Source organism: Schistocerca gregaria, chromosome 8 (assembly GCF_023897955.1).
Source record: "Schistocerca gregaria isolate iqSchGreg1 chromosome 8, iqSchGreg1.2, whole genome shotgun sequence".
Taxonomy (NCBI): domain Eukaryota; kingdom Metazoa; phylum Arthropoda; class Insecta; order Orthoptera; family Acrididae; genus Schistocerca; species Schistocerca gregaria.
In genome coordinates this window covers 437,895,295-437,908,849 of record NC_064927.1, presented here as the reverse complement: position 1 = coordinate 437,908,849, position 13,555 = coordinate 437,895,295, and the positions used below count along the sequence as shown (strand labels likewise).

Here is a 13,555-nt window from a genome sequence, read left to right as displayed (position 1 = left end):
TATTGGTTTGCCATGGTCTTGTAGCGCTACGGCGTCACGTTAGTGTCGGCCGAAAAAAGTAAACAAGGCGCGCGGGCCCTCTCTGCCAGCAGAGAGCACACACCGCACGTCCGCTTCGCTCGGCTGCGAGAGCCGCACTGTCCATCTGAGCTACCGAGGACACAGAGGATAGCGCCACTGCACGGAGTTTTATCTCTGGCACGCCTCTGTGCGAAAGAACAGATGCCATCTTAGTATATATATAGTTAAGGCTCACCGGCCACTTGACCATCTTGTTCTTCTGTGCGAATGCACAAACAGTGCCCGAACTCTTACGGGAATCGGCAACGCGCCGCGAGTAATGAGTATAATGTGCGGGGGCACTACGAATGTAGTGCGGGACAATACGTTGAGAATGTGGGTTTCGCGAGAGGCGTGCCAGAGATAAATCCCTGCAGTCGCGCTATCCTCTGTGTCCTCGGTGGCTCAGATCAGCCGGCACGGTAGCTTAGCGTGTTCGGTCAGAGGGTTAGCAGCCCTCTGTAATAAAAAGAAACTGAGTTAATCTATCAACAACGAACATAAGCAGATGTCTTACGTCGTCCGCCCCGAACAGACGCAACGAACAAAAGCGAACAAAATGAGATTTAAAAAAACAATTGATAGAGTGTCTGCCCTTATAAGTAGGAGATCCCGGGTTCGAGTCGCGGTCAGGGCACACTTTTTTATCTGTCCCCGTTGACGTATGTCAACGCCTGTAAGCAGCTAAGGGTTTTCATTTCATTGTATTTCGGCATGCTGAAACAGTTTTAAAGCTAAATCTAAGAAAATTTGTACTTGAATTCTAGATAAATATGTGTGTAGGGATGACAGTTTTTAAGGAAACATCACCAAAAGAAACCAAATGGCACGATTAACAGAGGTGTCATACTATAGCCGCTAGAATCGCCTTTTAGTTGGAAGAAAATTCGTAAAATACCGTGCTTCTATGGCCGTAATTAAAGTGCAAAGTTTAGAAGATGTCGCAGTTTCTGAACAACAAAAAAAATCGATTAAAGGGAAAAAGTATGTGCTGACCATGCTGTCGCCGCGAGCGAAGCAGGGGCCGCTAAGCCAATGTTACTGTGTAATAACGCTCTCTGCTTTCTGGTGACTTAGATGTTGAAGACACGTTGCTCAGAAAATGTTCTGCTGGTACACTCTCTGTATTGCAGACAAGTACTGCGTACCGGGAACTACGTACATGGACGACTGTAACGTGTGCCGGTGTGGAGACGACGGCATATCGGCGGCCTGTACGCTCAAGGGCTGCGGTGGAAATTGAAATCCAGGTCAGTACTGTCCTCACACTTACTTCTTTAAACCGCTAGCCACCCGCCCACTCCCTCCCTTTTCACACTATGTTCTATTACGTTTCGGTATCCGTCGCTGTTCGCTTGTATTTTTTACTGTGCCTTACACTATCCATACACACAGATTGAATCATAAATAATAGAGAAAACTGACGATGCTGAAAGTACCCCATGATAGAGGCTAACAGTTAAACGTAGTAGCAAACGAACCGTTTGCGATATATAAGAGATCATGTGGTTACGACATGCCGCTAGTTTCACTACGCAGTATGTCCTATTTGTATTCTTCATCTTGAAAGTGAACATTTAGATTAAGCTCCCACCTGATATGACTCACGCCGGCCGCGGTGGTCTCGCGGTTCTAGGCGCGCAGTCCGGAACCGCTCGACTGCTACGGTCGCAGGTTCGAATCCTGCCTCGGGCATGGATGTGTGTGATGTCTTTAGGTTAGTTAGGTTTAAGTAGTTCTAAGTTCTAGGGGACTAATGACCACAGCAGTTGAGTCCCATAGTGCTCAGAGCCATTTGAACCATTTTGATATGACTCAAAGTTGTCCCATGTTACACGAGTCATTATCGCTTATGGATGCAGTATTCCGTTCGTCTCTTCAGTGAATTACGAATTCTCTCAAACACTGCCCAGTCACACCTTAAAGCTTAACAAGGACATGTACGAAAGAACACACACCATATCCACATAAGTATATAGTTCTGGCAATACCTTCCTCTACTGTGAGGATGCACACATATTACCCGAACTCTTACGGGACTTGGTAAAAACGTCTTCCACGAGTAATGAGTATGTTGCACAGGGACACTACGAATGTAATGTGTCGACATACTTGGTGAGGATGTGGACCTCGCGGGAAGAGCCCGTGAGATAGTCCCTGCAGTCGCACTCTCCCCTGTGCCCTTGGAGGCTCAGATGGATAGAGCGTTTGCCATGTAAGCAGGAGATCCCGGGTTCGAGTCCCGGTCGGAGCACACATTTTCACCATCAACGCCCGTCCGCAGCTGAAGGTAGTAATATATAATTCTAAATTCAATTAACAATGCGTGCTACATTTATATGTTACAGAACAATTTTGTTCCGCTGTTTTACCAACAAGGTTACCGACGGAGACACTATCGTTCATGCAAAATGGAGATCTTCCTCACACAGCAAATGTTTTTCTGGATGTCCTGCACTAGCATTCTGGGCACCGTATGATGTCCCATCGATATGAAGAAGGTTTTCAGGGCGGTTCAATGTAGCCACCACACACCCCAAAAAACGAATGCCTCTGATTATTTCTTATGTCGACATGTGAAGGAGACAATGTACCAAAATAAACAACCTAATGTAATGCAACGGCGAGCAGCTACCACAATCGTGGTAGCTCTCTGCTGTCAGTTACATCTATGACTGAATTTGAGATAAGTCGTATAATACAATACGAGGGGCATTCAATAAGTAAAGCAACACATATTTTTTCTCTGCCAATTTAGAATGAAAAACTGCAAAATTTGTTGTTTCACGTTGCGAAATATTTCCGTCTCAGCCCCTACAGTATCATGAAGTTCCAATATGTGGTGGCACCATACATAGCCCACAAAATGGGATCTGTAAAAGAGATGTGTTCCAAGTAGAGAGCTGCCTTTGAGTTTCTTTCGGCTGAAAACCAGAGCATCGCATATATGCATAAGCGTTAGCAGAATGTTTACTGAGACTTGGCAGTAAACGAAACGACGGTGAGTCGTTGGGCGAGGCGTCTCTCTACATCGCAACAAGGTCGCGCAAAACCGTCCACTCTCACGAATACCAGCTGGTCGCCCACAACTGTGTTTTCTGCAATGTTGGAACGTGCGGACACACTCATTCGAGGTGATCGACAGTTCACAATCAAACACCTTGCTGCTCAACTGGACGTTTTTGCTGGTAGTGCTGATAAAGTCGTCCACCAATTAGGGTACTCAAAGGTGTGTATTCGCAGGGTTTCTCCAGTTTGACCCAATGAAGGAAGCATTCCGCTGGAAGCAGTACGTGGATGATCGGGAGGTTATTGATGCAGCTAAACATTGGCTCTGGCATCGACCAGTAGTGTGGCACCATGCGTTGAAAAATAGCGCTTTGCAGCCAAGAGTGGGGAATAATACGGAGTATTGGAATCCTGAATAACACCAACTTGCTTTCAGGAAAAAAGTTTTGTGTTACTTATTGAACGCTCATCGTGCAACGATGATTTGTTTGGCGCTTTTGTTTTCCTTCAGCTTGAGTACACTACTTACCACTCAACAATAACACTATTTACGCTTCAACAATTATTTCATTTAGCCATCAACAACTACAAAAATCAGTTTTTTTAGTATATGTACACTACTGGCCATTAAAATTGCTACACCAAGAAAAAGTGCAGATGATAAACGGATATTCCTTGGACAAATATATTATACTAGAACTGATATGTGATTACATTTTCACGTAATTTGGGTGTATAGATCCTGAGTAATCAGTGCCCAGAACAACCACCTCTGGCTGTAATAAATGGCATTGATACGGCTGGGCATTGAGTCAAAAGAGCTTGCATGGCGTCTACAGGTGCAGCTGCCCATGTAGCTTCAACACGATACCACAATTCATCAAGAGTAGTGACTGGCGTATTGAGAGAAGCCAGATGCTTGGCCACCATTGACCAGATGTTTTCAATTGGTGAGAGATCTGGAGAATGTGCTGGCCAGAGTAGCAATCGAACATTTTCTGTATCCAGAAAGGCCCGTATAGGACCTGCAACATGCGGTCGTGCATTATCCTGCTGAAATGTAGGGTTTCGCAGGGATCGAATTAAAGGTAGAGCCACGGATCGTAACACATCTGATATGTAACGTCTGCTCTTCAAAGTTCCGTCAATTCGAACAAGAGGTGACCGAGACGTGTAACCAATGGCACCCCATACCATCACGCCGGGTGATACGCCAGTATGGCGATGACGAATACACGCTTCCAATGTGCGTTCACCCTGATGTCGGCAAACACGGATGTAACCACCATGATGCTGTAAACAGAACCTGTATTCATCCGAAAAAATTACGTTTTGCCATTCGTGCACCCAGGTTCGTCGTTGAGTACACCATCGCAGGCGCTCCTGTCTGTGATGCAGCGTCAAGAGGAACCGCAGCCATTGTATCCGAGCTGATACTCCATGCTGCTGCAAACGTCGTCGAACTGTTCATGCAGGTGGTTGTTGTCTTGCAAACGTCCCCATTTATTGACTAAGGGATCGAGACGTGGCTGCACGATCCGTTACAGCCATGCGGATAAGATGCCTGTCATCTCGACTGCTAGTGATACCAGGCCGTTGTGATCTAGCACGGGGTTCCGTAATACCCTCCATAACCCACCGATTCCATTTTGTGCTAACAGTCATTGGATCTCGACCAACGTGAGCAGCAATGTCGCGATACGATAAACCGCAATTGCGATTAGCTACAATCCGACCTTTATCAAAGTCGTAAACGTGATGGTACGCATTTGTCCTCCTTAGACGAGGCATCACAACAACGTTTCACCAGTGAACGCCGGTTAACTGCTGTTTGTGTATGAGAAATCGGTTGGAAACTTTCATCATGTCAGCACGTTGTAGGTGTCGCCACCGGCGCCAACCTTGTGTGAATGCTCTGAGAAGCTATTCATTTGCATATCACAGCATCGTCTTCCTGTCGGTTAAATTTCGCGTCTGAAGCACATCATCTTCGTGGTGTAGCAATTTTAATGGCCAGTAGTGTAGTAATATATACTTTGAAACAAGTAAACAACATGTCTTCTTCATTAGATTTGTTGGTGATCACACTTTGTTTTCCGCACAGGTATTGTCCACGAGCTCACCTTGCTGTTGGAGAAGGGGTAGCTGCAATACGACGCCCTCCATCTGCCTGCGATGTACTTCTAGGACATGACGCGCTTTAGTGAATACTGTCTGTACCATTGCTTTATTCGTTTCAAATTTTTTGTTGTGTTTTGTAGCCAATAAAGAAAATGTTGAGCAACACTGTAAAAATATTTAACATCATCAATAATTATTTTTACAGAAGATGACGAAAGCTGTAGCTTTCCGCTTTCAAAGAGAAAAAAGAACCTCGAAGCACATCACAAACGTAAACATACTGAGAATAGTGACGTAATGTACGCGGGCGTTTTAGCTCTGGCTCGTTACGAAACGATGTTTGAAATGAAAATGAGACAAACTAAATATTTGACTTAAGAAACCAGCCACGTGTAACCCTTAAGACTTAGAGAGACCAGTAAAAATTCTCTTCTCACATACACCAGCAAAGGTTGCAGTTAAAGAGAGTCGCTGAAAAGAAAAGAACTTAGCTACAACGATATATTTATTTCATGTTCTCCATATAGTGCCGGTTGGAGCAGCGACAGTGACAATCAGAAAGAAGTATCTGTTTTCGTCTACAGTCGCAGTTCCTTTATTTTGTCTACCTTCTACCGCTTTCTGTACACAGTACCAACCGCCGGCCATTGAACCATTTAATATTTCAAGAAAGAGTTCCGTTTGTTCTTTTTTCTGAAAAGTAATTCTACGAGTCTATCACGAAAATGAATGATTTACGTACAGTTCCATGTTCGTGTAAGAGCGACAACACACTAAGAAACCAGCGCTCCTAGCTTGTTTCATTTTTCATGTTATATGACTAGTTACGACAGTGAGTCGTACCTACGCCTTGTTTTTGTTCTGATCGGGATTAGATATGAAAAAAAAAACACTTCTGTACAAATGAAAGTAAGTTTCTTGTTCTAATTGGAATAATAATTAACAAAAAAAGAGTTATTTAATCTTCTTTAGGTAATTTCCTACCCTTTTGTTATCCTAAATAAGTTTAATGTGGCCACTGTAATTATGTTAGGTGAAGATGGTGTGTATTTGCGTATTTTAGTTAAATTATTTTCATCTTCAAGAGCAATTTCTTGGATCTACTGTTTAACAGAACCTGCATATATATTACTTTGAAGAACGGATCTCTGCTAATAATCCAGTGTTTAAGTCAGAGACGTCATTTAATCGAGGTAACCACCTTCTCGGCTGACAAGGGGAGGCTGCCAAATTGTGAAATTCAGGTTCGATTCAAACTGCGCATAACACAAGCTCATGGCCAGAGGTGTAATATGGCAAAGCACCAAGATGCACTTCTCAGCCGTTGTCGAGAAAATCGACAGTTAAAGAAACCGTTGCGGTGAAATACTCTCTACGATTAACAATTTACTACGGCGTCGTGGCGCAGCGGTAAGCGCTCGGGTTCATAATCTGAAGGTCGGTGGATCGAATCTCGTGCCATGCACCTTTTTGTTTTAGTATTTGTTTTTTGTAATTCAAATATTTCCCGGCAATCAGTTGCAACAATTATGAATATAATAAGTTGTTGAAAGTCGTTTGTCGTGGAAAAACTGGCGACTTCGAACATCATTATGTTTACAGCAAACAAAGTTGTATTTCACAAATGTTATTAATTATCTTCATAATGTTAACCACGTATAGTTAACGGAAGACATAGAAACGATATTCCGAAACGAATACGTATAGCGTAAGTCAAACGTTCGAATTAGAATAGAGACCCCACGAACACAAATTTGCTGTGGCAGGTATGAAATATAAACTCCGTTACTCGCTCGTTACACTTGAAGGACAGATGTTGAATGGGCCGAAACGAGCCGCCGCATAACAGCGTAGTTGCCTGCAAACTTCGAAAGAAGGTAGATGCGGTCCCTAACGCACCTTATAACATCGTCTCGAAAATCATTGCGGACGGGAGAGCTTTGGTACACCCTGTTAAAAAAAAAAAAAAAAAAAAGAAAACGGAAAAATGGAGGCGGTGCAATTAGAGAGCGATCCGCCTTCACCAACATGCATATGAAATTCCATATATATATATATATTCCGAAGGTCGCCGGATCGAATCTCGCGCCATACAATTTTTTTATTATTAGTTTTTTGTAATTCAAATATATATATGAATTACGAAAAACTAATAATAAAAAGAATTGCATGGAGCGAGATTCGATTCGGCGACCCTTGGATTACGATTATTAATCGTAGAGAGTATTTAACCGGAACGGTTTCTTTTACTGCCGATTTTCTCGACAACGGCTGAGAAGTGCATCTTGGTGCTTTGCCACATTACACTTCTGGCCATGAGCTTTTATTATGCGCAGTATGAATCGAATCTGAATTTCACAATTGGCGGCCTCCCTTTGTGAGACGAATTTATAACTGATCCTCACGAAATATTGTGGCAACCAAATGAAATAAAAATTTCATTATCTTCTTGTTGTAAAATAAAGTAAAATACCAATAGAGGTCAGTTATACCACCCTCTGATCAAAACATCATAGCACGTGGTTAAAATAATTATGAAGAAGCATTTACAAAGTATCTCTCGATAATAGCGAACGTGTGGTACACAGTGCAATCTTAAAATATGCAGCTAGCATCTTAACCCTCGGCACTTACCAGTCACGATCACTACTGAAGTAGGTGTGTCAGAAACTAAGGGTAAAGTTCAATATTAAGCTTTAAATAGATGCAAACTGCAGCCTGCAGTTCCCACTATGTACAGAGTTTCTTCATAAAAAAACTGTAAAAAATAGCATACAACATGAACTTTTTAAATTACACAATTAAAGAAAAAGAATAAAACAGTCCCAACTGTAACAAATTGTTAAAAGCAAAATGGCAAATGTAGGAGACCATGTTTGCTTTCACCGTTTTATGTGGTTTATTTAGCTATAAAACATTAATAGGACCATGGACCAGTTAATGGCGTTTGTAACCCCCTACCCCCTTCCTAACCGGCTTACTGGATTGCGATATAATAGACCATAACAAGGTATGCTTAATGAAATTTTACAGAGAGTATGGCTATCGTTACCAGAGTAAAATAATACTGGTTAGTAGGAAGAAAGTGAAGCACAGACCCTTCTGAAGGAAGAATCTATTTTTAACCTAAACTAAATACTGATAATAATTTTAAAATGGGTGGAACATAGCGCAATCGCTCAGAAACCACACAGAGGGGAAAAGGGTACCGCGTAATATTTTTAATACAAGTAATACTGATAATACAAAATACTAAGGTGATGACAAAGAACATTAAGCAAATAATCAAAGGCGTAGCAACGCATTTACAGAACCCAACAGTTAATGAGAAAATAAATGATCAGAAAACACTGAGTTTGCAGTTACTTAACCGGAAATACTAAATTTTGAAAGTAAAGTTAAATGAAGTTTCTGGTTAAATGACTGACTGACTTGACTGAAACTTTGTTACATAAAAATAACTTTCAGTAAACTCAGTATAACGTAATGCAAAATTTGAAAAGGGCTAGCAATTTACTTTTAATTATTGAAAGATTGAATTTAATTTACTATAAGCAAACGAGCAAACCGATTTACTTTTGACAAAAGAACAATGAGATATGTACCAAACAAGCAGAAGTTACTCGTCGCCGTAAATACAGAATAAATGAAACTGCACCCTCTTAATTTGTGCTGCATCTTCAGTTATTAGTTGTGGCAGTGAAATTTTATGTTACTTTCAATGATTGAAGTTTACATTCAAAACCGTAAATTAGTTAAGCCTCTGTTATGGAATATATGAATCAACAGTTACTGAAGCAACAAAATTTAGACTGAAACTGGTCATCAGCAAACAAACTGCTAGTAAGTAATAATCAATTTTCATATTTTTGCGACATTCGGTGATTTCATTGAAAGGAAAGGGACTCTTCTTGGTAATGATGTCTGAGGACAATGACAGCGGAGGTACCTTACAAGTTTAAACAACTGCGGGTTATTATTCACGAAAGTTAATTGAAAATTGTGAAAGAAATGCCTCTACAATTTTAGCTGTGCTTTGTCAGTTACATCTACATCTACATCTACACCCATACTCCGCAAGCCACCTGTCGGTGTGTGGCGGAGGGTACTCTGAGTACCTCTATCGGTTCTCCCTTCTATTCCAGTCTCGTATTGTACGTGGAAAGAAGGATTGTCGGTATGCTTCTGTGTGGGCTCTAATCTCTCTGATTTTATCCTCATGGTCTCTTCGCGAGATATACGTAGGATGGAGCAATATACTGCTTGACTCTTCGGTGAACGTATGTTCTCCAAACTTTAACAAAAGCCCGTACCGAGCTACTGAGCGTCTCTCCTGCAGTCTTCCACTGGAGTTTATCTATCATCTCCGTAACGCTTTCGCGATTACTAAATGATCCTGTAACGAAGCGCGCTGCTCTCCGTTGGATCTTCTCTATCTCTTCTATCAACCCTATCTGGTGCGGATCCCACACTGCTGAGCAGTATTCAAGCAGTGGGCGAACAAGCGTACTGTAACCTACTTCCTTTGTTGTCGGTTTGCATTTCCTTAGGATTCTTCCAATGAATCTCAGTCTGGCATCTGCTTTACCGACGATCAACTTTATATGATCATTCCATTTTAAATCACTCCTAATGCGTACTCCCAGATAATTTATGGAATTAACTGCTTCCAGTTGCTGACCTGCTATTTTGTAGCTAAATGATAAGGGACCTATCTTCCTATGTATTCGCATCACATTACACTTGTCTACATTGAGATTCAATTGCCATTCCGTGCACCATGCGTCAATTCGCTGAAGATCCTCCTCCATTTCAGTACAATTTTCCATTGTCGCAACCTCTCGATACACCACAGCATCAACTGCAAAAAGCCTCAGTGAACTTCCGATGTCATCCACCAGATCATTTATGTATATTGTGAATAGCAACGGTCCTAGGACACTCCCCTGCGGCACACCTGAAATCACTCTTGCTTCGGAAGACTTCTCTCCATTGAGAATGACATGCTGCGTTCTGTTATCTAGGAACTCCTGAATCCAATCACACAATTGATCTGATAGTCCGTATGCTCTTACTTTGTTCATTAAACGACTGTGGGGAACTGTGTCAAACGCCTTGCGGAAGTCAAGAAACACGGAATCTACCTGTGAACCCGTGTCTAAGGCCCTCTGAGTCTCGTGGACGAATAGCTCGAGCTGGGTTTCACACGACTGTCTTTTTCGAAACCCCTGCTGATTCCTACAGAGTAGATTTCTAGTCTCCAGAAAAGACATTATACTTGAACATAACACGTGTTCCAAAATTCTACAACTGATCGACGTTAGAGATAGTGGTCTATAGTTCTGCAACAGTTAACAGTCTTACGATGTTGTAGCTGTGCGGACGACAAAAAATGTAGCCGACGACAGTGCTGAGCTGCTGCTGTTACTGGTTGAGAACCACGAGTCATCTCCAGAGCCACGGACAGCTATGGGACAGGCAGCAGTTGGAATTGCAGCTTCCTCTGCCTGACCACTCCAACCGTGATAAGTTTCCTTGGTTTGTATCCAGCAGTTCACAAAATTTTCATTATAATTACAACAAGTTATACATAGTCAGAAACGAGTACACTATTGAGACGCACTGCTTAAGTCCGCAGGACAGAACAGGTAGTTGGAATTGTGGAAAGGGGCCGAAAGGGAGCTGTCAGTTACACTCAAACTTTATTCAGTTGTCCAAACAATACAGCAAAACTTTTTGAACTTACTTATCGGCTTAATAGGCCACACTATATTGTGCCTTAAGGGCACATCCACTTAAAATTTAAAAACGTCTGAAAGCCATTAACTTAAAATTCAGACTCAAAGAAGAATATTTAGAAGGCAGAAGGCCTCACTTAAGTAAGTTCTATAACTTGGCTGAGGGCCCAACAAATCGAATACTTGAAAAGGAAACAAGTTTGTTGTTAAATGGCTGAAGGCCCATGATTTAATACTGCAGGCAAAATTAATTTAAAAAAAAACGCAAGGCAGAAGGCCTTATCTTCAATTAGGCTGAAGGCCCCACACAGTCTGATACTTGAAAGAGAAGAACTTTAATTTAAAAACGGCTGAAGGCCGATGATTTAAAAAATTAAAATAAGTTTTGGTGGGCATCAGGCCCAAAGCCTTATCTTTAAACAATATTTTACACTGGGTGAAGGCCCAAACAGTGTAAGATTTAACAAGTAAGGAATTTAAATTGTAAAGTAGCTGAAGGGCCATTATTGAAAAACACAACTACAATAAATTTTCAAAAAGCAGAAGGCCCAAAGCTTTATCCAAAAAATATTTTAAATTGGGTTGAAGGGCCAGGCAATGCAAGACTTGACAAGTAAGGAACTTTCAATTTTAAAGGGGCTGAGGGCCCATTATTAAAAACCCAACGAAAAGCATACAAATTCAAACCATCGGCTATAAGCCATTAAAATACACAATCAAACACCAACAAGAAAAGGCAGTACAGCCAGCGGCGCTTAGAAGTTTCCGGGGGTCGGTCTGCACATGAAATGTTAACATTCGCTTAGGGGAAGACTGGTAGTCGGTCCAACTACACTCCTGGAAATGGAAAAAAGAACACATTGACACCGGTGTGTCAGACCCACCATACTTGCTCCGGACACTGCGAGAGGGCTGTACAAGTAATGACCACACGCACGGCACAGCGGACACACCAGGAACCGCGGTGTTGGCCGTCGAATGGCGCTAGCTGCGCAGCATTTGTGCACCGCCGCCGTCAGTGTCAGCCAGTTTGCCGTGGCATACGGAGCTCCATCGCAGTCTTTAACACTGGTAGCATGCCGCGACAGGGTGGACGTGAACCGTATGTGCAGTTGACGGACTTTGAGCGAGGGCGTATAGTGGGCATGCGGGAGGCCGCGTGGACGTACCGCCGAATTGCTCAACACGTGGGGCGTGAGGTCTCCACAGTACATCGATGTTGTCGCCAGTGGTCGGCGGAAGGAGCACGTGCCCGTCGACCTGGGACCGGACCGCAGCGACGCACGGATGCACGCCAAGACCGTAGGATCCTACGCAGTGCCGTAGGGGACCGCACCGCCACTTCCCAGCAAATTGGGGACACTGTTGCTCCTGGGGTATCGGTGAGGACCATTCGCAACCGTCTCCATGAAGCTGGGCTACGGTCCCGCACACCGTTAGGCCGTCTTCCGCTCACGCCCCAACATCGTGCAGCCCGCCTCCAGTGGTGTCGCGACAGGCGTGAATGGAGGGACGAATGGAGACGTGTCGTCTTCAGCGATGAAAGTCGCTTCTGCCTTGGTGCCAATGATCGTCGTATGAGTGTTTGGCGCCGTGCAGGTGAGCGCCACAATCAGGACTGCATACGACCTAAGCACACAGGGCCAACACCCGGCATCATGGTTTGGGGAGCGATCTCCTACACTGGCCGTACACCTCTGGTGATCGTCAAGGGGACACTGAATAGTGCACGGTACATCCAAACCGTCATCGAACCCATCGTTCTACCATTCCTAGACCTGCAAGGGAACTTGCTGTTCCAACAGGACAATGCACGTCCGCATGTATCCCGTGCCACCCAACGTGCTCTAGAAGGTTTAAGTCAACTACCCTGGCCAGCAAGATCTCCGAATCTTTCCCCCGTTGAGCATGTTTGAGACTGGATGAAGCGTCGTCTCACGCGGTCTGCACGTCCAGCACGAACGCTGGTCCAACTGAGGCGCCAGGTGGAAATGGCATGGCAAGCCGTTCCACAGGACTACATCCAGCATCTCTACGATCGTCTCCATGGGAGAATAGCGGCCTGCATTGCTGCGAAAGGTGGATATACACTGTACTAGTGCCGACATTGTGCATGCTCTGTTGCCTGTGTCTATGTGGCTGTGGTTCTGTCAGTGTGATCATGTGATGTATCTGACCCCAGGAATGTGTCAATAAAGTTTCCCCTTCCTGGGACAATGAATCCACGGTGTTCTTATTTCAATTTCCAGGAGTGTATATCCGATCCGCCGGCAACCCAACCAAGAGACACTCAACGGACCCACCGACAGGGCGACTTGCTTTCCACCCGACCAGTGCACAAGGAACTACAAAGAAAAACGTAAAAGGTGTAGCCGTCCACAACCAAGTATGCATAATCTATTATAAACACACATGTTGGACAGCGACAACACATTGAGGAAAGGACACTGCCTGAATTTTACGTCAGCGGCCGGGGCGTGTAACCGGAACGCTAACGGCCAGACCGCCAGCGGGCCCGACCCACTGCTGTGTGCGGAGATCTCCTGGCTGTTCTACATCAACCGACCGACTGCCACATGTAAGCACGGAGACAGCAATAAAAGAACTGAGCAGTCAAAACCACATAA

The 13,555-nt window shown here is 43.7% G+C and overlaps 1 protein-coding gene across 1 annotated transcript in view; it reads left to right on the top strand.

Moving 5' to 3' along the window:
- LOC126285230 (serine protease inhibitor I/II-like) overlaps positions 1-1,304 on the top strand; it is a 47,761-nt gene extending 46,457 nt beyond the window's left edge. The window contains exon 3 of the mRNA XM_049984529.1: positions 1,194-1,304. Within this exon, the coding sequence (XP_049840486.1) occupies positions 1,194-1,303 (110 nt within the window). The 3' untranslated portion in view covers position 1,304. The remainder of the gene's footprint in view (positions 1-1,193) is intronic.
- Positions 1,305-13,555: the final 12,251 nt, after the last annotated feature.